General features: G+C 48.6%; 1 protein-coding gene across 1 annotated transcript in view; it reads right to left on the reverse strand.

Annotated features, from left to right (window-relative positions):
- Positions 1 to 24,797, reverse strand: part of ABHD2 (abhydrolase domain containing 2, acylglycerol lipase) — a 68,714-nt gene extending 43,917 nt beyond the window's left edge. Inside the window, exons 1-3 of the mRNA XM_070400644.1 lie at positions 24,690 to 24,797; positions 6,758 to 6,847; positions 3,587 to 3,786 (exon numbers count right to left, since the gene is read on the reverse strand). Coding sequence (XP_070256745.1) covers positions 3,587 to 3,780 — 194 coding nt within the window. The 5' untranslated portion in view covers positions 3,781 to 3,786; positions 6,758 to 6,847; positions 24,690 to 24,797. The remainder of the gene's footprint in view (positions 1 to 3,586; positions 3,787 to 6,757; positions 6,848 to 24,689) is intronic.
- Between the last annotated feature and the right edge of the window lie 496 nt (positions 24,798 to 25,293).

Genomic DNA, 25,293 nt, shown 5'->3' on the forward strand with positions numbered 1-25,293 from the left:
GGAAGGGAGAGGGAGAGGGATAGAGAGAAACATCGATGAGAGAGAAACATCGATCGGCTGCCTCCTGCACACCCCCCACTGGGGATATACCCACAACCCAGGTACATGCCCTTGACCGGAATCGAACTTGGGACCCTTCAGTCCGAAGGCCGATGCTCTATCCACTAAGCCACACCGGTTAGGGCTCTTTCTTTACATAGATATATATATATATTTGATTTCAGAGAGGAAGGGAGAGGGAGAGAGAGATAGAAACATCAATGATGAGTGAGAATCATTGATTGGCTGCCTCCTGCACACCCCACACTGGGGATCGAGCCTACAACCCCAGCATGTGCCCTTGACTGGAATCGAACCCAGGACCTTTCAGTCCCCAGGCTGATGCTCTAACCACTGAGCAGCACCAGCAAGGGCAGCTAGCTGCACTTTCCAGACCAGACCATGGCTGGTGCAGGCTGCAGACAGGTTTCCTCTAAAAAAAAATCTTCAAAGTCGCCGGAGAAACGCTTTTACCCCTAACAGACGTACTTCCTGCCCTCGGCTTCAAATAGAGGGGAGGCTGTGACAGAAACGCAAGACTGAGAAAGAGCATGGAGGACAGTGGCTTCCAACAGAGGGAGTGAAATAGAAAGAGGGTCACTCGGAAGATGCATTAAGGATGGCCCCTGGCTGCCCGCCGCCGCAGTCTCTGTCCCCCTCCCCCATGGATAGGAAGGGAACCAAGTCCAGAGTCACAAACTTGGGTTCACTTTTCCTCTCTGCTACTGTTTCCCTGTCCTTAAGTATGAAAGGAAAAAGGAATCTGACCCTAAAGCTGTTAAGAGGATTAAAAGACATAATGCCTACGAGGCAAAGGGAAATCATTAGGCGTAATGACTCTGGGTTCTTTTTTTTTAAAGGAAAATAAGAAAAGAGGTTCGCCCTCGTTGGTTTGGCTCAGTGGATAGAGTGTCAGCCTGTGGACTGAAGGGTCCTGGGTTCGATTCCAGGTCAGAGCACATGCCGGGGTTTCGGGCTCGATCCCCAGTGGGGGGTGTGCAGGAGGCAGCCCATCAATGATTCTCTCTCATCATGGATGTTTCTCTCTCTCTCTCCCTCTCCCTTCCTCTTTGAAGTTAATGAAAATATATTTTTAAAAAGGAGGCATAAAAACACACACAAAATCCCGCCATAATCAGCTTTGTGAGCTACTAGTATAGAATCAGACTTTATGTGATGTTTCTCAGGAGCCTGGACAAATAGCAGCTTGTCCACGGTTCCCTCTGATCACCAGGACCCGATGGTGTGTGGAAATTTACAGTCACCTTGATATAAACTTATAGGGATTGAACACCTTGCTTTCCAAAAGCTCTACCCATGAGATGGCCAAGGAACTGGGTCTAGCTTTGGGGTCCCACTGAGTCTGAAAGTGGGTGCAAATGTTAGCTGCCAGTCCAGATTAGTGAAGTATCTACATTAAGAATTGGAAAGAGCCGTAACCGGTTTGGCTCAGTGGATAGAGCGTCAGCCTGCAGACTCAAGGGTCCCAGGTTCGATTCCGGTCAAGGGCATGTACCTTAGTTGGAGGCACATCCACAGTAGGGGGTGTGCAGGAGGCAGCTGATCGATGATGTTTCTAACACTCTATCCCTCTCCCTTCCTCTCTGTGAAAAATCAATAAAATATATTTTAAAAAAAAAAGAATTGGAAAGAAAAAAAGCTGGAAAATTTGAAAAGCATACAGATTTCTGTGCACCACCTTCCGGTGTGGAGTCACTGGGATGGGGTCCCCTCAGCATGGTGACATCACATTGCACGTGGCACTCCACAAGTATCAGGTATAGATCTCTTTCGACTTAATGTAACTTTTTTTTAAAAAATATATTTTATTGATTTTTTACAGAGAGGAAGGGAGAGGGATAGAGAGTTAGAAACATCGACGAGAGAGAAACATCGATCAGCTGCCTCCTGCACACCCCCCACTGGGGATGTGCCCACAACCCAGGTACATGGCCTTGACCGGAATTGAATCTGGGACCCTTCAGTCCGCAGGCCGACGCTCTATCCACTGAGCCAAACCGGTTCTGGCCTTAATGTAACTTTTGAGTCATGACATCACTGTGACAACGAGGAAATTGCACACGAACAAAACACCCGAAGCCCACACGGCTCTTCACCCGTGGCGAACAGCACGTGAAAATGAACTGGACGGTCAAACGAGACAAGCAAGAGTCCAAGTTCTCCGACGTGTCTGTCACCCATTTGCCTGCTCTTAGAGGAGAGTCATTCACTCAGTGTCACCAACCCCCACCGAGGTGGGAGAGATCATGTCAGGACAGAGAGAAAGCTGCTGCTAGTACCCGCTGAGCACTAGGCACTCCACTGAATATGGTCACACGCTGAGGGGCACAGTGTGAATATTTAGCCCCTCCAGCAGCTTCCGCCTGATGAGGTGCACCCGGAAGGATGGATTCAGCTTAAAGAGGCCCAGAGTGAAGAGCAATGAGGAGAAAGGGGGGCATCCAGACCCGGGAGCACATGAAATGCTTCATGCATGAGGCTTGGCCAGAGCCCTGAAGGAAGACATGGTTATTATGAAGACCTCAACAGGAAAACATTTAACCACATGCCTCCTGGAAACAGTCCGTGTGCCCAGCGGCGTGGCTCAATGGTTGAGCGTCGAGCTATGAACCAGGAGGTCATGGTTCGATTCCTGGTCAGGGCACATGCCCGGGTTGTGGGCTGGATCCCCAGTGTGGGGCGGGCAGGAGGCAGCCGATCCATGAAACTCTCTCATCATTGATGTTTCTCTCTCTCTCTCCCCCTCTCCCTTCCTCTCTGAAATCAATAAAAATATATTAAAAAAAGAAAACAGTCTGTGTGACATAAAATGCACGCTTTACAAGTCTGGTTTCCTGTCCCAGAAGCAGTGCTCACCCAATATATAGACCTGGCCTGTTACAGGGACCCCTGGCTCATTTGGAATGAAGGCATTCTATTTAGGCGGTGGATCCCCTTAGCCAACGTCAGCCCACTTTTCAATAAGAGAGATGGAGAGTACCCAACTCATAAATCTATGCTTTTTAATTTATTAACTAGAGGCCCAGTGCACGAAATTTGTGCAAGGGGCTCGGCCCTTGCAGCCCCAGCGGCTGCCTTGGCCCTCACAGCCCCGGCTTCATCTGGAAGGTCGTCCAGACGGTCGTTCCGCTGTTCGGCTGTCCGGTCTAATTAGCATACTATGCTTTTATTATTATAGATTTGGGGTAAGGATAGTTTTTCAGTCCTAGCAACAGAACTGGCAACAGACCATTTGATAAAGGTCTGGAATGTTGTCCAAGTTTTCTGTATCTCCCTAAAAATAAATGACCGCCGTTTTCTGCAAAGTCCTTGTCATGAATGATGACTCCAGGCAACCAAGGTCGGATTCTGTCGCCTACCCTCCGGCATTCAAAACACAGACTTCCATGGAGACTGTGGCTATTTTGTCAGCTACGACACCGTTTTACATGGTGGCCTTGAAGACACATGGGAAAAGGTTCTCTGAACATCACTCAAGCCAAACAGCTCAGCAGGCGGGCCTACGGCAGGCGAGAGGTCTACTCACTCTTTGGTCAGGAGAGGACAGGACTTGAGCAGAAAGCGCGAGAGCCCTGAGTCCTGGAAGTAGAGGTCAGGCGGGGCGGTGGGGCTCTTCAGGTTCAGACAGCGGACGATCACGTACAGCACGGCGGCCACCGCGGCGAGCTTCACCCCGTCAAACACGGCCGGGAGCTCGGGGGTCTCCAGCATGGCATTCATCGTGACCTGGGAGCAGAGGCACAGGCTTAGCTTCAGAGCTCAGGGAGGCGGGTGGGGCCCTCACGCGAGGCGACAAACCCCGCGGTGGCATGTCATATCCAGGTGTGTCCACCGGGCCCGCCCAGGTGGCCCACCATCAGCACCCCGCGGCCTCCCATGGACTGGCAACACCCCAAGTCACAAACAGTCCTGAGCACTGATAAGCTGGGTAGGGTGTTGTTTTATTTAAATTTAATGAACCTTCTAAGATAAGCAAACTGGAAAATGCTGAGAATAGGAGCCTTCAGGGAGTGGGAGAAAGAAGGCGCCGGAGGGGAAGAGGGGCACCGCGAGGTCTGTGCACAGGAGCCTCGGATCCCTGCAGCCTTAACCCACAGGTGGTGCGTCAGGTGTGTGAAGGGCCCCATTTACAACGGGGACACATATGTGAAATGGGACTGCGACGGCCCCCAGGTGTGGCTGTACTGCCTGCTGGCCCCCCCTCTCTATTTTTAGAGCAGAATGAGATAAAGCCACCTGGGCCTGACTGGCCATCTGCTCCTCAGGGCACCGGTGTAAAGTTCAGACCCAGCCCAAGTGGCAGGGATCCCTGCTCCTGGGGAAGGAAGCTCAGCAAATTTGCCCCCTGCGGTTACAAAAGAGGCTAAAAGCGGACCACATTCAATCGCTAAGCCAAAATTAAAAACTGGAATAAGAAATCTGCGTATGTACATCTGGCTTTGCCCAAGCTCTCCTGATAGTTCATCTTCTGAGGTAGCTTTAGCTCATATCCAAGACACACATGCGAGCACACACACCTCCACACACAAAACGAACATCATCAACAACAAAAGCCACAAAAATCCAGTCTTTTCCTTGCTGCTTAGCAAAAAAACAGAACGTCAGCCGGCACCTTAAAAATCAGGGAAACCACAAGCTAACAAAAAAGGAGAAAACGGGAACTCGCCCAGCCAAGGTAGCCATGGCAACGGCTTCCCCTGGAACGGCTTCCAGTAGCCTCTGCTAAAAACAGCACAAGAGCTCTGGTGGCCACCCGTGCAGGCAGAACAGGACAGGCCGGACAAAACAACCTCCAAAGACAGGTTGGGGGCATAACAGAAGGAACTCTCTCGAGACCCACAGCAAGGCCAGAGGGGATGCAGGAGCCCTGTTCTAAATTCAGGGTGACGTTGGCAAATGCAGGACTTACCCACACTGCTCTCTGGCAGGGGTCCTGACTCAGTGAGGGCGGCAACCAAACTTTGCAGCTCCTTCACCCACTGTCCACCATCAGGGCAAGAAAACAACTTTGAAAAATGTATCTGACACGATTTCCCATCCAGGCTAGACCGCTAACTACACGTTCAGTGCAGCCACCTTTGAACTTTTAAGAGCTGACAGTTTCCCTGAAACTCAACCTCTGGAGATATGTCCCCCCTATAGACTAGCTGCTTATGAATTCCTAAAACAGGATTCTTAAGAAAAAAAAAAAAAAAAAAAAAAAATATATATATATATATATATATATATATATATTATTGATTTCAGAGAGGAAGGGAGAGGGAGAGAGAGAGAAGCATCAATGATGAGAGAGAATCATTGGTCGGCTGCCTCCTGCACACCCCACACTGGGGATTGATCCCATAACCTGGGCATGTGCCCCAACCAGGAATCAAACCATGATCTCCTGGTTCATAGGTCAATGCTCAACCATTGATCCATGCCAGCTAGGCCTAAAACAGGATTCTTAATTTGGAGTGTGTGGGTCCCTAAAGGATTCTAGGGCCCAGGAACCCTGTGGCAGTCTGTGTAATGCACAACTTTCTGGAGAGAGGATCTGTAGGGTTAATCAATTCTCCAAGGGGTTAGGGCTAAGGTTACAGTTAGTGCCAGCGTTCAACCTATGGCCCAGGGTCCTTCACCTCATCAGAGCCCTGCCACCTGGGCCAGTCAAGCCAATGAGAAACAAACATCCAAGATGATTCAGCTTGTTAACATGGATCTTTAAGTCTAGTGAGGAAAGAGCTCAAAACAAGGTGTAGCAGGAACTCCAAAATTTCTCTGATCTGACGCTGGCGCTATGGACCTGAGACAAGGGCTTTCTTGCTCCCTTTGTCGGGAAGAGAACAGAGAAAACAGCAGATGGCTTCATCAGTTTCCCAGTTGGTCCAGAGCAGACTTATCAAATAAAAAAGATAAAATAGCCCTAGCTGGTTTGGCTTAAGTGGATAGTGTCAGCCTGCAGACTGAAGGGTCCCGGATTCGATTCCAGTCAAGGGCACATGACCGGGTTGTGGGCTTGATCCCCAGTGAGGGGCGTGCAGGTGATAGCTGATCAATGATTCTCTCTCATCATTGATGTTTCTATCTCTCCCTTCCTCTCTGAAATCAATACAAATATATTTAAAAATTAAATTAAAATAAAATAAAATAGGTCCTTTCCTCCCCGCTTTCACTCACTACTAACTAACATGGGGAGGTGGCAGAAGTAAAACTGGACAAGCCTTAGCCGGTTTGGCTCAGTGGATAGAGCGTTGGCCTGCAAACTGAAAGGTCCCAGGTTCGATTAAGGTCAAGGGCATATGCCCGGGTTGTGGGCTCGATCCCCAGTGGGGGACTTGCAGGAGGCAGCAGATCAATGATTCTCTCTCATCATGGATGTTTCTATCTCTCTCTCCCTCTTCCTTCCTCTCTGAAATCAATAAAAATATCTATTTTTTAAAAAAGAAGTAAACTGGCCCTGGCCGGTTTGGCTCAGTGGATAGAGCGTCGGCCTTCGGACTGAAGGGTCCGGGGTTCAGTTCCGGTCAGGGGCATGTACCGTGGTTGCAGGCACATCCCCAGTGGGAGGTGTGCAGGAGGCGGCTGATCGATGTTTCTCTTTCATCGATGTTTCTGACTCTCTGTCCCTCTCCCTTCCTCTCTGTAAAAAATCAATAAAATATATTAAAAAAAAAAAAAAAGAAGTAAACGGGACAAGAGTCTGGCCAATACATACCTATGTACTCTGCTCCTCTCTAGGTGGGAATATAAACTTGAAATGTTGTGCAGCTGGGCCGGGCAGGTCAGATTCAGATTTACCTAAAAGCTGAAAAGATTGGGGACAAGAAGGAAGCCATTTAATTCAAATACAAGCACATTTCCATTTCTCTGCATTTCAAGTCTTTAGGGAAAAAGACAATTTCTGTAATTAACATGTGTGTCACACTCTTGGCCGGCTGAACAAACCTGCTGGGGGAAGCCTTTGGCAACCCACAGAGTGGCGGCTCTCTCTGGTTTCCAGGACAAGTTATCTGCTGCGCTCAGAACTCTGGCTAAAGCAAACTCGCCCTGCTTTTACCCTTTATCTCGTAACGTAATCTTCAGAAACGCTAGAAAGGTATTGTCTCTAACCAATGACATAACTTAATGAGGCGGTAGGTCAACACAGCTGTCAGGGGTGTGGGTGAAGGTGGAAGAGGGCATAGCGGGGATAGATGGTGATGGAAAAAATAAAATAAATTTGATTTGATTTTAAAAAGACAGCAGTCAGTTGACTCTTTCTCTTGCAAACATACAGCAATGATGGAAAAAATTTGAGCTAAGAAAAGTAAGGGCACAGACTAGAAGTAATGGGCAGGGAGCGCGCACAGACTAAGGGTCTGGGTCCAGACTGGGGGCAGGAGGCTGGCTGTGGAGAGGAACCAGGAGCTAAAAGTGCTCCCGTGAGATGGAGAGCCAGAGCCAGGCCCACTGTGCTGGAGATCCATGCCTTTCATTTAAAAAAATAAAATAAATTTTGCCCTAACCGGTTTGGCTCAGTGGATAGAGTGACGGCCTGCAGACTTAAGGGTCCCAGGTTCGATTCCAGTCAAGGGCATGTACCTTGGTTGTGGGCACATCCCCAGTAGGAGGTGTGCAGGAGGCAGCTGATCGATGTTTCTCTCTAATCGATGTTTCTAACTCTCTATCCCTCTCCCTTCCTCTCTGTAAAAAAATCAATAAAATATATATATTTTTTAAAAATAGTACCTTTCTCATAGGATACTTCTCAAGTTTAAAAAAATAATAATGAATTTTTAATAATTTCAGAAAGGGAGAGGGAAAGAGAAATAGAAACATCAATGATGAGAGAGAAGCATTGATCGGCAGCCTCCTGCATACCCCCACCTGGGGATCGAGCCCGCAACCTGGACATGTGCCCTTGACCGGAATCAAACCCAGGACCCTTCAGTCTGTAGGCCGACGCTCTAGCCACTGAGCCAAACCAGCCAGGGCTCCATGCCTTTCAAAGCAGCAGAGGAGACAAAAAAAAAAAAAAAAAGAGAACGGTGTTTATATATCCCTGTGTGCCAAGCTCTGTTCTTTGTATTTTACACATATTAACACACTGACTCCTTACCACACCCTGTGAGGCATAGAAAACTTGAGTAAGTTGCCCGAGGCCACACAGCTAGTAGACAGAGAAGCCAAGATTCCTATCTGGCTCCAGAGATCCTTGTCTTCACCACACTGTGCCACTTGAAAGCCAGAAGAGGAGAGAGAGAGAGAGAGAGAGAGAGAGAAGCAAGCAAGAAAATGGATGGTGCGGAAAACACAGAAGCGTCACAGATGAAAGGCTTGCCCCAAGTCACACAGCTGTGAAACCGTCGAGCTGGTTCCAGCCCGATATTCTCGGATTCCGCCACCCCAAAAAGATTTACACAGAAAATGAAAGCCAGTTGAAGGGGAGATTCAATGAGCCTTTGGAGTAGTCTTGCTCAACTGCAAATTTTTATTACGTCTTTGTATTCTGAGATGAATTAGCCACAGAAGACCAGGCTTTGTTCGGGTGGGGACGGAACAGCAAAGTCTCAGGCCCTGTCAGAAGCCACGGGACCTCTTCAGGGCTTCGCTGCCAACTGAAAAACAAGGGGTGGATCCTAAGCTGGTAGCCCAGGGTGGTGCTGCATGTGGTTGGCATTTTTAAATTTCAATGTATTAGCTGCTAAGTTATAAGGGCCAGGTTTCATAGAAAAATCTGGATTTCTGGTTTCTCTTGAGGAAAAAAAAGCAACAGTGAACGCAGCTGAGAGGCTGCTACCCCTTTGGCACAAGGCATGCTCGCTCCTGGTTGCCACAGTCCCCACCACTCCCTATCCTGGTCCTCAACACTGACCCCTGGCCTCCTTATCATTATGGTACCTGAATGGGTCCTACAGGCATCTGAATAGGCAACCCTTGGGGAAACCTGCCTAAGGTCCCTTCTAGCCCTGGATAAGTTTGTACTGACTGAAATTCAAAACATAGATTGCCCAGCTGCTGTGGCTCAACGGTTGAGCACTGACCCATGAACCAGCAGGTCACTGGTTCGATTCCTGGTCAGGGCTCATGCCCAGGTTGTGAGCTCGATCCCCCAGGAGGGGACATGCAGGAGGTAGCCAATAGATGTTTCTATCTCTTTATCCTTCTCCTGTCCTCTCTCTCTAAAACCAATGCTATATAATAAAAGGTTAATATGCAAATAGACTGAATGGTGGAATGACCAGTCGCTATGACACTCACTGACCACCAGGGGGAGCAACACTCAGCCAGAAGCTAGGCTCACAGCTAGCAAGCACAGAGGCAGTGGTGGCCGAAGCCAGCAGTCAGACATCCCCCGAGGGCTCCCGGACTGCAAGAGGGTGCAGGCCAGGCTGAGGGACCCTCCCTCCCACCCCAGTGCATGAATCTCATGCACCGGGCCTCTAGTAAAAACATATTAGAAAACAGAACAAAACATACACTATCAGTATAAGTGATAAGTTCACAGAAAAGGATTATGGAAAGGCAGGGTGATAAATAACAAAATGGTAGTGGTAACTTTACTTATTGATAGTTACAATGATGTTTGTTTACAACTTAACTCATTCCACAAACTACTTGAGATCGCTTCCATAAAACACTGAAGAGCTATGTGATACGGAAAGAACTGTGGCAGTCTGCTGATTGCTTCCCCAGAAGACATCTCTCCTCCTTCCTTGCAACAAAAACCTGGAGCATGTGCCTTGTTGGGAAACAAACACTTCAGACCCCAGCGCCCCAGCAGTAGGTGGGTCCTGAGTCCATGGGACTACATTCTGGCCACGTCTAGGGGGGCTGGCCTGCTTTCTGGGGAGAATTCTTAAAAGGCAGGGAGTTAACGCTTCGGCCCTTTTCCTTCGCTGCATCCCTGGGATGCAGACAACATGGCCGCAACCCAGCCGTCATCTGGGGCCATGAAGTGGCCTCGCGGTCACGCTCAGAGCCACATTAAGAGGACAGCAGAGTCGAAAGAAAGAAGCTTAGGGTCCCTGCTGGTTTAAGGGAGCCATCCTATCAGACCTAGACTGCCTACCTCAAGATTTCTTTTATGTGAGAGAATAAACTCTTGCATGTGTAAGCCACTGTTATTTCTAGACTCCTTTAGTCTGCAATTTCTAATGACACAGGAGGAAATACTATACCCCCAAATCGTTATGGATGTTACAGTTGCTGGTTTATTAGATTATAGGCAATTTTTCTTTCTCTTTTTTCTTTTCCAAAATTCCTAATGACTACAAATATTTTTGTTATTAGAAAAGAAGAACTTTAAAATAGCAACTAGCAAAACCCAAGAAGAAATGAAGAAACTCTGGCTCCAGCCAGTTTGGCTCAGTGGGTAGAACGTTGGCCCATGGGCTGAAGGGTCACGGGTTTGATTCCAAGGGCATGTACCTCGGTTGCAGGTTTGATCCCTGGCCCCCGTCAGGCCAAATGCAGGAGGCAACCGGTTGAGTGTGTCTCTCACATCGATGTTTCTCTCTCTCTGTCTCTCCTCCTCCCTTCCACTCTCTCTAAAAATCAGTGGAAAAAATATCCTCAGGCGAGGATTAACAACAATAACAAAAAGAAACGCTGAACAAGGAAAGTAACTATGCCATCCTACACGCACCGATGTCAGCGGTTCTCAACCTGTGGGTCGCGACCCCTTTGGCGGTTGAACGACCCTTTCACAGGGGTCGCCTAAGACCATCCTGCATATCAGATATTTACATGACGATTCATAACAGTAGCAACATGACAGTGATGAAGTAGCAACGAAAATAATTTTATGGTTGGGTCACAACATGAGGAACTGTATTTAAAGGGCCAGAAGGTTGAGAACCACTGACCTATGTGATGAAACCCAGAACGCGTTTGAGGTTTCTGACTGCCAGGGGAAGGAGGGAAACCCATTTAGACCCACAGTTCTCCAAAATGGAAAGAGAGCTAACATGTATTGTGTTCTTACCCCAGAAAGCATGACAGACACTCAGGGGAAGCAGGGCTTTTCAGGCACGGAATTATAAAAAAAAAAAAAATCCGTGGGATTTGACAAAAGAGGACCTTGAGTGAAGTGATAGGCAGTGTCCTCCTACAACCTTTTTAAATAGCAAATGCAATAGAGAATTAATTTACTCAGCCCTTGAAAAATGACAAGAGTTTAAAATTGAATTCAATTCAGCGAAGGCAATCCTATGAGAGGTTTGTAATGACTATGGTCCACATATGCAGCCTTGATTCAGGACTCGAACCTGAATTCCCGAAGAGAAGGGAAGTTCTACCACAGTCACTAGGGTCACCGCCCTTGAACTTCAGTGGGCTTGAGGACCTACTGTGTGCCTAGCACTATGCTAAGCAATGTATGGGACTGTAATGAAGTAAAATTCTCATCTTAATGGGGGGAGAAAAGAAGTTTCTGTTAAGGCTACATATACTTTAGAAACGTGGGGACAGGAATAATTAGTCCAGGAAATAATTAACCATAGAAGGACTTACAGAGCAGCTAGATCTAAAACTGGCCCTTAGGATTTAGAAGTACGTTTAAGTGTGAGAATGTGTATTAAGCCAGTAAGTAGCTGGCAATTTAAGAACAGAACTCTTGAAATTAATTTAAACTTATCTTGCTGCATTTTATGTTGTTCTTTCTTTCCAAGATCAACCTGCCACTGCATATTAATATTCTGAATTTGTTCCAGACATAACAAACTTAGCTTCCATGGCACTATTTTGTGTGCCCCTGGCCCCTTTTCAAGCAGGTGAAATCCAGTTAACATGAACATCAGGCAGTGGACAGGGAAGTCACCCAGCATGGCTCCAGCCCCCTGACCCCGTGTACTTGCCTCATCAGTCCTTCTTCAGACCATCAGCCGCACACCTCCCCGGCTCCCACCCCAGGCACTTTTATGAATGGAATTTATTTATTTATTTATTTTTAAATCCTCACCTGAGGATATTTTTCCATTGATTTTAGGGAGCGTGGAAGAGAGAGGGAAAGACAGAGAGAAACATCGACGTGAGAGAAACACATCAATTGGTTGCCTCCTGCAGGAGCCCCAAAGGGCCCGGGCCAGGGAGGAGCCTGCAACCAAGTATGTGCCCTTGACCGGAATCGAACCCTTTGGTCTGCAGGCCGACGCTCTATCCACTGAACCACACCGGCCAGGGCTGTGAGCGGAATTTAGATGCTGGAAGTCATAGTTAAAATTCCATTTGTAGCCTCTACATTAAAAAAGAAACCCAAGGTGCTGCCAAGCACCAACGGGAAAGGAGCTCTCAGGGTGGCCCTCGGGCTCTGAGACCTGCCGGACGGGCCTTCCCAGCAGGGTGGGGCCTGGGCTCCTGTCTCATGGCCAAGAGCGACATTTTTTAAAATATACTTTATTGATTTTTTACAGAGAGGAAGGGAGAGAGATAGAGAGTTAGAAACATCGATGAGAGAGAAACATCGATCAGCCGCCTCCTGTACATCTCCTACTGGGGATGTGCCCGCAACCCCAGGTACATGCCCTTGACCAGAATCGAACCTGGGACCTTTCAGTCCGCAGGCCGACGCTCTATCCACTGAGCCAAACTGGTTTTGGCCCAAGAGCGACATTTTACGATGGAGGCGCAGACGCAGGGAGAGACAGGACCACTGGGAGGGCGCAGGCTCTCCTCCAGGGGTTCTGAGGCCTGGGTCTCAGTGCCTGCTCTGCCCCTTCCACGCCGGTGACCTTGACCAAGCCACTTAACCTTTCTGGGCCCTAAAGACCTCATCTGTAAAACGAGAGGGTTACATGAGAAGCAGATAATACCAAAGCCCTCTCGCAGCTCAAAATTTCTGAGATTCTAGGGATAGAATTGCAGTCCTTGGCTAAAGAGCACAGGAGCAACTCCCGGAGCTCGGAGCTGGGTAACAGAAGACAGCGCTGCCCAGCCACTGGGGACCACTGCACCACACAGTCCACAAGAACTGCAGCCCTCGGGGCCTTTCTTCTTCCCTCAGATGAGTTCCACAGTCATCATTTTCAGCTGTGCCACTGAGGCCAATAAATTCTATCATGTTCCTTCCAACTGCCTGGGCCTTGGAATAGTAATGCTCCCTGACAACCCAAAACTGGCCACGAAGACAGAAAAATCTGAGCAGAGACTTTAAGCACCAAAAACTCACTGCCTTGTGGGGTAAATACTAGTGGGGTAAATACTGTCCCCCTGCCCGGCCGGCGTGACTCAGTGGTTGAGCACTGACCTGTGAACCAGGAGGTCACGGTTTGAGTCCCAGTCAAGGCACATGCCCGGGTTGTGGGCTCGATCCCCAGTGTGGGGCGTGCAGGAGGCAGCCGATCCATGATTCTCTCTCATCATTGATGTTTCTGTCTCTCTCTCCCTCTCCCTTCCTTTCTGAAATCAATAAAAATATCCTATATAATAAAGAGCTAATATGCTAATTAGACTGGACAGTGAAACGACCTTCCAGAAAGATCAGTGGGTGGGGGGTGGGGCCTCGAGGCAACTGGGGCTGCGAAGGCCTACCCTTGCATGAATTTTGTGTTGGACTTCTAGTATTAAAAAAAAGTGTCCCCGCCCTGACCGGTTTGGCTCAGTGGATAGAGCGTCAGCCTGTGGGCTCAAGGGTCCCGAGTTCAATTCCGGTCGGGGGCATGTACCTTGGTTGCAAGCTCATCCCCAGTAGGGGGTGAGCAGGGGGCAGCTGATCGATGTTTCTCTCTCATTGATGTTTCTAACTCTTTGTCCCTCTCCCTTCCTCTCTGTAAAGAATCAATAAAATATATTAAAAAAATAAAAATAAAAACATTTAAAAACAAAACAAAAACAAAAAGTGTCCCCCCCTGCCCTAACCGATTTGGCTCAGTGGATAGAGCGTCGGCCTGCGGGCTGAAGGGTCCCAGGTTCGGTTCCAGTCAAGGGCGTGTACCTTGGTTGCGGGCACGTCCCCAGTGGGGGGTGTGCAGGAGGCAGCTGATCAATGTTTCTAACTCTCTATCCCTCTCCCTTCCTCTCTGTAAAAAAAATCAATAAAATATATTAAAAAAAAAAAAAAGTGTCCCCCTAAAATTCAAGCCCACGTAGAACCTGTGAACGTGACCTTGTTTGAAAAGAGACTCACTGACGATGTAGGCAAGCTACGATGGGGTCATGCTGATTGGAGGAGCCCTAACCCGTGACTGGCGTCCTCACACGAAGAGGGGAATTCGGACGTAGACGCAGACAGACAGAGCGGAAGGGAGATGGAAGCAGTGATTGGGGTGATGCGTCTCTAAGCCCAGGAACCCCCAGACGGTAGGAGAGGCCACAACAGACTTAGGCCCTCGAGAGGGACGGACCTGCCGACCCTGATCTGACTCCCAGACCCCGTGCTGTGAGAGGACAAGCCCAGATGACCTCCCGTGACTCAGCAGTCCCGCACCCCCAGCTGCAGGGATTGGAGAAAAGCGCCACATCCTCTCAAAGGGTCCCTTGTTCCCCAGCGAGCTCCAACCAAGAGACCATAATCAGCTAACGAGGCAAACGCTCCCAAGCTGCTTGTTAGCACAATACAAACTGTCTTCTGTGCACAGATGTTTACTGGCTTGGTTTCTGTGCCTCTGCGATTCAGCGAAGCGCCCAAATATTAGCTATACCATCACCACTACCGGGCTCTCCTCCATGTTGCCTTAGTAAACTCCTCAATCCAACAGATAGAAATTACTGCAAAAGATACTCCTTCCTCCCACAGAGACCTCACGAACGATGGAATAGCTAGCTGATTAGCTGCGCGGGCTCCTCCAGCAAGTTTTAAATTAGTCCCAGGACACACTCTGGATTCTTGTAACACGGAACCATGATGGACTTGGTAAATCCCCGAGTAATAAGTGTCCATTGTCAAGTTCCATGCACAGTGTCAAGGTGTGTCCCTGTGTCTGTGCTAACAGGGGTCCTGGCAGTGAACAGTCCCGACACATCCCCCTCTCCTGCCGAGGGCCCCTCCTTTCCCATGGAGCTCATTTCCAGTAGCTCTTCCTCGCCCAGGGACTCCTTCCCCAGGTAGGCGTGCGTCCTGGGAGGGACCAGCCACCAAGGAAGATGATTTCATCAGAAATGAGGTAAATGCTTCTCCATAATTGGGAGGGATCGCATTTCCCCAGAACTGATTTACCTGTGGAAGTTGGGAGGGCCTTGGTGGATAATGCCGTGGCTTATACATAAAGAGGACAGATACCCCCCCCACACAAAAAAGGGGCGTCAATATCATTGGGGGGATGTTTTGTAAAACTACACCCCCTTTCTGACATTTCATCCCACTCCCCGTGGGTACCGAAGTATCAGCTTCATGCTGAGCTCTGCTGGGGCTATGAAAAAAGCATAATGCAGGCCCTGGCCGGTTTGGCTCAGTGGACAGACCGTCAGCCTGTGGATCGTGGGGTCCCGGGTTCGATTCCGGTCAAGGGCACATGCCTGGGTTGTGGGCTACATCCCTGGTGGGGGGGTGTGCAGGAGGCAGCCAATCCATGATTCTCTCTCATCATTGATGTTTTTATCTCTCTCCCCCCCTCTCCTTTCCTCTCTGAAATCAACACAAAAATATTTTTTTTTACAAAGCATAATGCGGGGCACTCAGAAAATAATTAGAAAACAGTGCAAATCTATGCATAATTATGAAATCCTGAAGTACCACCTATAAATACTAGAGGGATTCAAACCAAGGAGACAGGAAGGAGGAGGAGGTGGCCTCAGAGAGTGGGGAGCCATAGGAGGACATGGAACAGAGGAGAAGGTGAGAAGGAGGGGTGGGCGCAGGCTGGGCTGGGCTCAGAGGCTGAGGCGAGGTCGGGAATGCGAGGCAGTCAGGAGACTGCAGACGGCAGATGGGACAGGTTTGGGAGCAGAGGGAGTGAGTCACTGTGGAACGAAGCTTCGGGGCTTTACTTACAAAGGAATGCCCGAGGGAAGCCGGGAAGATGGCACTACATGTGTGTCACACACATGCTGGGCTGGCAACCTGAGGGACGAACGTGTGGCGGTGGGTGCGAGTGGGTGCAACTGATCCATGGGACGCTAGACAAGCACCATCATTCACCATCTGAACATCACTGCAAGCCCTCAACGGCTTCCAGACGGTTCTGTTCAACCTGCTGAACTACACGGGGACCTTCATGTGGGAGCCCATCCCCTCCAGGCCCTGACAATCACACCAGCTCCCACCTTCGCATTTTGCAAAGACCCTCTCATATCCAGAGGATCTGAGTCTCATCTCCACATGACCGTGGCGGGTTACAGCCCTTTCATCTCTGTTGGGGATTCTGTTTATGCCCGTCTAATTCAATCCTCAGGTGTAAATTCTTTTGTTGTTGTTGATCCCCATCTGAGGATATTTTTCTATTGATTTTTAGAAAGAGTGGATGGGAGAGGGAGAGACAGAGAGAAACATCGATGTGAGAGACATACATTGATTGGTTGCCTCCTGCATGTGCCCTGACCAGGGCCCGGGCCGGGGAGGAGCCTGCAACCAAGGTACATGCCCTTGACTGGAATCGAACCCAGGACCCTTCAGTCCACAGGCCAACACTCATCCACTGAGCCAAAACAGCTAGGGCCTCATGTGTAAATTCTACACAAGTTTAAATTTATGGTCTTGAGCACGCAGTGGGCACTCTGTAAATATTTATTGAGTCTGTGGGAAAGGCCTAACGTATCATTACTCTGGTCTCTTGAGCAAAATTTTCTTCTGAGATTATTGCACTGGGCTGAGCTGAGAGGTACAGGCCTTCATGAAAGCTCAGCGTGACCTGGGCTGTCAGCGGCTTTTGGATAGTTTAAAGAACATGTCAAAGTTCAGGCAAACACTATCCATCAAAATGAAAGCTTTCCATTTTCTATCACTTGTAGAAACTAAGGTCCAATGCAGTATTTCTTTTCCCCTTTTCTCTGTTTGTTCAAAGCACCTCTTACTAGGTTCAAAGAATTATCAATCTACTTCAGAAACTGTTCATGAATAAAGAGAATTCAGAGCAAAAACATGGAACCATGGTCAAGATAGAAATGGTTTGTTTGAGGCTCCAAAGAGAAGGGAGACGGGACTCACCCATTGATTGTTGGCGTTCAGATAAACCTGGAAATACCACTGGACGACTCATGCTTTCTGCTACTCACTCCAACACATCCAATGCAACAAAACTGTCCATGGTATTTTCCATCCGACATGAACTTATAAGATCCAGAAAATATAAAATTTTTTAAAAATATGTTTTTTATTGATTTCAGAGAGGAAGGGAGAAGATGAGAGAGATAGAAACATCAATGATGAGAATCATTGAGCGGCTGCCTCCCGAACGCCTCCTACTGGGGGATCAAGCCTGCAACCTGGGCATGTGCCCTGATTGGGAATCGAACCCTGACCTCCTGGTTCATAGGTCAGTGCTCAACCACTAAGCCACGCCGTCCGGGCCGGAAAATATAAATTTGGTTAGAACTAATCCTAGGTTAACCTAGACTGAGATGTATGTGTCACTATAAAATAGGAATCCTTTTCAACATCCAAGGAAAACAGAGAAATTCTTTCTCAAATATCTGCGGTATCTGAAACAGGTCTGTGGAAATAGGGCAGGGCAGTTGGCGTTACGAAGATTTCTGCTTCACGGAGATGCTTTCTGTGGGTGTGCACCGACGCTGGGGTCGCGAGGCCGCTCACAACAGGGTGGATACATCCCCAGGCTTGGGAAAAGGTCAGGTCTGGCCCGAAGCCCGACTCTACCATTTACTGGTTGTGGGACTTCGGGCAAGTTTAACCTCTTTGCACCTCAGTTCCCTACCCTGTTACATGGGAATAGTAAGTGTCCTGCTATTATGATAAAAATTAAACACACAGACACAGTGCTAACTAGGCAGTGGTGTGCTCGCCAGAGAAGGCAAAGGTGGGGTCTGCTTTATCCAACAAGGCCAGAGGACTGGATCTACAGCCAAAGTCTGGGTCTTCAAGCCCACTCAGTCCAGCCTGGCCCTGCCTATGAGCACACGCACCCCCGTCTCATTCCAGACCATGAGCTTCCCTATCGGCACCCAGAGAGAATATTAAGTCTGTGAACCACACATGAGGATTCTCTGGCTGATACTAGTAGGTCACTATATCTTTTTAAAATATATATATATTTTTATTGATTTCAGAGAGAGGAAGGGAGAGAGAGATAGAAACATCAATGATGAGAAAGAATCACCAATGGGCCGCCCTCTATATGTCCCCCACCGGGGATCAAGCCCGCAACCCAGGCATGCACCGGGACCATGAATCTAACCGTGACCGCCTGGTTCATAGGTCGATGCTCAACCACTGAGCCACACCGGCAGGGCACAAGTCACTCTATCTTTTAAAATGACAGAGCAGAACTAGACGATGATAAACATTCTTATTTGTATATCTCCACATTTATCAAATGCTTGTGATTTTAAGATATGACCTCAGTTATCCTCAAACGTGTCACAACATGCACTGGTGTTGACAGTTGAGACCAATTACAGAATTTACTGTTTACAAAGAACATCCTCAGACACTACCTCATTTGCTCCTCACCGCAATTCTGTGAGTTATTATTCGTGCAAAAGAGGAAATTGAGGCCCCAGAACTCTCTCTGTGCCAGGCCCTGGGTAAGGCTCTAGGACCAGGGGTGGGCAAACTTTTTGACTCGAGGGCCACAATGGGTTCTTAAACTGGACCGGAGGGCCGGAACAAAAGCATGGATGGAGTGTTTGTGTGAACTAATATAAATTCAACGTAAACATCATTACATAAAAGGGTACGGTCTTTTTTTTTTTTTAGTTTTATTCATTTCAAACGGGCCGGATCCGGCCCGCGGGCCCTAGTTTGCCCACGGCTGCTCTAGGACAGTGGTTCTCAACCTTCTGGCCCTTTAAATACAGTTCCTCATGTTGTGACCCAACCAGGAAATTATTTTCGTGGCTACTTCATAACTGTAATGTTGCTACCGTGATGAATCGTCATGTAAATATCTGATATGCAGGATGGTCTTAGGCGACCCCTGTGAAAGGGTCGTTTGACCACCAAAGGGGTCGCGACCCACAGGTTGAGAACCGCTGCTCTAGGAAGACAGAGAAGTGAGGCACCTGTTTGTCTTAAAGGCCCTGCAAAGAGCTGGGTGGATCCCGACCACTTTAGTCCCATTGACTCAATCACAATACGTTCTGTTTAGAAGGTTGCTCTCTATTCTGGCACAGTGACCTTCCCTCATTTCGGGTGTTAAAATATATTTTCTCAAATGATGGTAACAATGGGAGAGAGGGTTGTTTTTTTCCTTATTTGAAAAAATTAAAATTTGACAAGTCTATATAGGACTTCCTGCTTGTTATTTACTGTTCTCCCTGACATGACTAAGTAACCAGCACATAGAGGAGTATATATCAGAGGAACTGAAAAGAAATGGGGAAATTTTTATAAGCTTCTCTCTCTTTTATACCCCAGAGAGACTGGACAGAGTGTCCCTCCCCTCATATTACATAACACGGTATCTGTGGTACAACTGACCAGTAATGTGCACACCCAGCAATGAGCAAAGACCAGAAAGTCACAGCCCTAGATTAGATTGGCCGACTAATATCTTGAAGATTCAATTCGATTTCAAGGTGACTCAATTAGACTCAGAGGTAAAGAAAAGCAGATTAAGGCACATTAAAGGAACGAGAGAAACACAACAGAGGCGAGATTCTGAGAGCCACAGAAACCATTACGACCATGCTGGGCCCTGGCTGGTGCGGCTCAGTGGACAGAGCATCAGCCTGCGGACTGAAGGGTCCCAGGTTCGATTCTGGTCAAGGGCCCGTGCCCGGGTTGTGGGCTCGATCCCCAGTGGGGGGGCGTGCAGGAGGCAGCCAATCAATGACTCTCTCTCATCATTGATGTTTCTCTCTCTCTCTCTCTCTCCCTTCCTCTCTGAAATCAATAAAAATATATATTAAAAATAAAAAATTTTTTTAAGGAAAACGAAGTATCTTTTTTTAAAAAAACTAGGTAGCAGAATCGGGTGGACAGAGACATATTTACCATCCAACCTTTTGTGCTTTTCGAATATTTCCTTTCATCACATAAATGTACTCCCTATTTGAAAAATTATTTTTAATTAAAAACATTAAAACGTTTTTAATGTACAATACAAGTAAAATAATCTTCATGCAGCAAACCAAACACACTTGTTAATCCGGACAGCTGTGCCGCGGGCACACACCAGATGCTCAGTTTGCGGAACTTAATGGACCTTCACGTACAGAGAACAAAAGAGAATCAGAAACCAGGCAAACACAACGGTCTCAGTGCTCCAATTCTCTCCTAAGCTCTTTGCCTAGATGCTACTTTACTATAAAAGATCGGAGAATGGCCCGGCCGGTGTGGCTCAGTGGTTGAGCATCGACCTATGAACCAGGAGGTCACAGTTCGATTCCCGGTCAGGGCACATGCCCAGGTTGTGGGCTCCATCCCCAGTGTGGGGTGAGCAGGAGGCAGCCGATCAATGATTCTCTCTTGTCATTGATGTTTCTCTCTCTCTCCCTTCCTCTCTAAAACCAATAAAAATATATTATTAAAAAAAAGATCGGAGAATGGGTCCTGTGTAAGTGCGTCATCCAACTGGGTCCAGGGCCCAAGCTTCAAAGGCAACAGCAGGTCTGGCCGCCCGTCCACACCAGGCATTTTATAAACAGAAAACGTTTAATATAGAAACACGATGCCCTGGAACCAGGACAACAAAAATAAACGTGCAGATATGAAAGTGATCCCGCACAGTGATAAGACCGGAATGTTGCAAGTAGTAGGTCAGAGCAGAGTTCTGCACATGGTGTGTCATTACAGTGGAAGTCTCTCTCTTTGCTATGGTTTTTCAAAGAGCCAGGTTTTAGGCAAAAAATAAGACAGGCTCTGACCCTGTCTTCCATGGGACCAAAGAAATGTTATGTGCTCTGGACAAGGGCAGTGGGAACCCCTATACTCCTTGTGGGCCCTGCCAGAGATTACCAGGAGGAAGGCATGAGTAAAGAATGAAAGAATAACTCTAGCTGGTTTGGTTTAGTGGATAGAGTGTTGGCCCGTGGACTGAAGGGTCCTGGGTTCAATTCCGGTCAAGGGCATGTACCTTGGTTCCAGGTTTCCCGCCCTGGTTGGGGTACGTGCAGGACGCAACCAATCAATGTGTCTCTCTCACATCAATGTTTCTCCCTCTCCCTTCCGCTCTTTGTAAAAATCAGTGGGAAAATACAAAAGGATTTTGTTCATCCTTGGGTGAGGATTAACAAAAAACAAAACAACTAACAAACAAAAGAATAACAATAAATGAGAAGCCCTTTCACCAGGACGTTATGAGAAAAGAGAGCCAGAGAGAAAGAAAGGGGCCCATTATTAACACACAAACAATGGAACTAAAGCAATTATTCTAAGATGGCCGAGCTCTGGAATGTCCCAAATGAAAAAACAAACCTCAGAAACAACTCTTTAGAAGGTGCCAACTAATGAACAGTGATCATCTTTGGTTTATTCTAGAACACTCGTAAACACAGAGAAGGGAAAACCAAAGGTGACCAGATTCCTGCAAGAAATAAAGGTGACAGGCATCTCTTAAATAAAAAGGAATTAAATTAGCTGGCAAACATGCCCCAGCTGGTTTGGCTCAGTGAACAGTGTCAGCCTGCAAACTGAAGAGTCCTGGGTTCAAATCCTGCCCGGTTTCAGGCTGGATCCCCAGTGTGTGTGTGTGTGTGTGGGGGGGAGGGGTTGTACAGAAGGCACCCGATCAATGACTCTCTCTCATCATTGATGTTCCTATCTCTCTCTCCCTCTCCCTTCCTCTCTGAAATCTATAAAAATCTATTTTCTTAAAAAAATTAGCTGGCAAACAGAGTAGGTATCTATCAAAACTGCAAAGGTGATAAAGGAAATGAAGGTGAGAATAAAAAGGAAAGAGAGGGAACTTCCCCAACTAAAACGAGAGGAAAGGATTGCTGTTCCATGGTACTTGCCATCTGGTTTATTTCAAGCTCAAGGAAAGAACAGGAGAAACACAGAAAAACCAGTGAACAAGCTTAGCAGTACAGACCAGTCACACACTTATGTGCCTGCCCGGCAAGGCAGGCGCTGCCGCTGCTCGAATGACTAAGTAACTGGCTTAAATGCATCTGACACACGATCCCTGAACTTCCGAAAAGCACTTAATACAGTGGCTCATGAAATCTTAATCTAAAAATGTTCATCCATTTATAATCGGGCTGCATCACACTGACGACTGGGAAGGCGGGCCAAGGAGAGGGAAGAGATATTTGGAAGAATGCGTGGAAATTGCTATCATCGGAGACCAGCACTTGGAGGGACTTCCCTCCTTTTTAAAAAGAATAAAACAGATTTGGAGTCTAAAAAAGGAGTGTAAATTACAAGGAAAAAATCTAACAGAGAAAAATGACTGCCCTAATTTAATAAAAGACAGACAAATAAGCAAAATGCAGGGTGACTTGGAAAACCTCACAGATGCTACAATACAACCTGGAATATGTTTAATGAACTGCAGGGGAGAAGGCAGGGGGAGAAATAAATTCCTGGCTGAAAATAATGGGTGCAGACACGAAGAAAACTGTATGAAAGGGCAACAGAACATTGTATTCAGCAAATCTAGAATGGTTATTATGTGCCAGGCACTATACTAAGTGCTTCAGATATAGTAACTCGTGTACCACTCAAAAAACCCTTTTAATTTAAGTACCATTATTATTCCTGTTTTATAGATGAGCAAACAGAGGCCTGGAGAGGTTAGGTAACTTGCCCAAAGTTACAGCTAGAAAGAAGCAAGGCTAGGATTCAAGTCCAGGCACTATGACACCAAAATCTGTGGTCCTAACCTCTCTGGACTCCCCTAGCATTTAAACACCCAGCGTGAGATGAATAGGCTGGGAGTGAAACACAAGTCATGAACTTGACGGATCCAGAGTCAACAGAGCACCCTCTACCCCTGGCTCTGGGATGACCAGCGACCTCCCCGGGCCTTCGTTTCCTCCCCTGTGCATTGAGGAGAAAGATTAGATGAGCTCTATCTAAGCTGCTTTCAGCTCTAAAATGCCACAAGTCCAACCCTAGCCGATTTGGCTCAGTGGATAGAGCATCAGCCCACAGATTGAAGGGTCCCGGGTTCGATTCCGGTCAAGGGCACATGCCTTGGTTGCAGGTTCCCCAGCCTGGTCGGGGTGCGTGCAGGAGGCAACCAATTGATGTGTCTCTCTCACATCGATGTTTCTATCTCTCTCTCTCTCTCTTTCGCTCTCTCTAAAAATCAATGAAAAATATCCTCGGGTGAGGATTAACAAAAAATAAAAAATAAAAAAAATGCCACAAGTCCAAGCTGTATCGACTGATTGCTTTCTGACTGGTTATTCAACGGTTAATTCTTCCTAAAACAGGCAGCAAGTGGTGTCAAAGTTCCCTGCCTCCTGACCTTCAGGAGATTATTATGTCATCTCATATGACAGAGGGCAGTCAACCGATACTCTATGGTTTCTCTTTTGGACTCTACTTAATGTGGTTTTAACAAAATGGCCCTCAAAACGCTCTGGCCGCAGGTCACATTAACTCTGTCCAACCTACAGGCTCCCCAGATCCTTCTCATGAGCCGGATCAAATCCTGTTAATGGAATGTAGGTGAAACTGACACGCTGAATGAGAGGAATGGGAAGATGAAGAGAGGCAGTCCACAGTTCGCATTAAGGAGTCCCATAATGACTAAATAAACCATGTATTTTTGGTCTAGTCTATTCTCTTTGCTAACTAACACCCACTCTTGAGAGCTGAGACCACAAAATTCATTATGGATGAATGCAACATCCCCTTCCCAACTGCCCCAGAAGTACCCTTCCCTGGCTGGTGTGAAAGTCACCCGGAGCGCCTGCGAGTGGAGAAAGGCTTTACAGGTGGGTCACGCAGTCCTCCCGGGCAGTCCTGTCTAAGCATCCCTGACAGGTGGCTGTAACCTGACCTCTGCCCGGACCCTTCCAAGGTCGGGGCGCTGGCGGCCTCCCCTGGCAGGCAGCCACCTGGCCCTGCTGGACAGCTCTCCTTGTGGGAAAGCCCACAAAGCGCCTAGGACAGTGCTCGGAGCCGAGGCGAGCTCCATCAATGCGTCTCCAAGTGGCTCAAAAGCTGCCTTCCGACAACTTGAACCCAGCGGTCCTAGGTGTACCCCTGGAGCCCCGAAAAGCAGAGGCCCCTCGAATACCCGGGGCTACAATCAGGCCCCTTGGCCCTCTCTTTCCAGGTGCGGATCCTGGACCCCCGTCGCCAAGCCAGAGCCGGCATACCCACCCTCCCCGGAGGTCCCAAGCGTGCGCACCGATGGAGCGATGGCCGGCAGGGAGGCTCCAGTCCGGGATGTCCCCAACCTCGGTACCCGGGGCAGGGGGGACAAAGGGCTCTCAGGAGCGCGTACCCGCTGCGGGCCAAGCAGCCTCCCTCCCCGCCACTTTGCGAATCGGCCCTCGGGACTCCGTGGCGCCAGGTGACAGGCCCCGAAGATCCCGGACGCGCAGGCAGCGGTGCGATGGGCCGAGCCACGATGAGGACCGCGAGGTTTCAGGGGTTTGACCCGACCCATTCGGGGCGCGATCCCGGCTTAGCGGGGTTCGCTCGGCCCTGGCTTTACCTGTGCGTGGTGGACTACAGCGGCCCAGCTCGTCCCCAATCCGGTTCCTGGCAGCTCCGCGGCTCTCATGGAACAGCAGCCGGAACCCCTGGCCAGTGCAGCTCCCGCGGCTACCGGGCCCGCCCCAGCAACTGCCGCCACGCCCCTGACGACCGCTGCTCCCACGCCCCTAACCACGGAAACCCGCGGCTCATTGGGCGGCTCAGCCGTCGCTCTACAAGCCCCGCGCGCTCACTGCACCCAGGAGACAGACCATTGGTCGACGGAGCTGCTCCTCAGCGTAAAGGCGGGGACCTTAAGGCAAACAATTGGTTACTTTTGACGTCTCTGGCCCGTGGGCCAAGCCCTGATTGGGTAAGGCCAGCCCGGAGGGGGCGGGAAGAGGGAGGAGGGCTAAAACACGGGTCGCGTTTGATGTTGCTGGGGGCGGGTGCAGAGAGGGAGGCAATTGTGATCTCCAGCTGGTTAGGGAGGACTGTGGAGGGTCTGGTGTCATCAAGGGTTGGGAGGAGAGGAGGGAGACCATCTGGTAGCTCAGCTGCGGGAGCTGATGGCTCCAGGCCGAACGACTGACTCACCTGTAGCCCAGGACACAGGGGGTGGA

The sequence above is a fragment of the Myotis yumanensis genome, unplaced genomic scaffold, assembly GCF_028538775.1.
Source record: "Myotis yumanensis isolate MYYU_CA2020_CCGP unplaced genomic scaffold, mMyoYum1.0.hap1 SCAF_20, whole genome shotgun sequence".
Taxonomy (NCBI): domain Eukaryota; kingdom Metazoa; phylum Chordata; class Mammalia; order Chiroptera; family Vespertilionidae; genus Myotis; species Myotis yumanensis.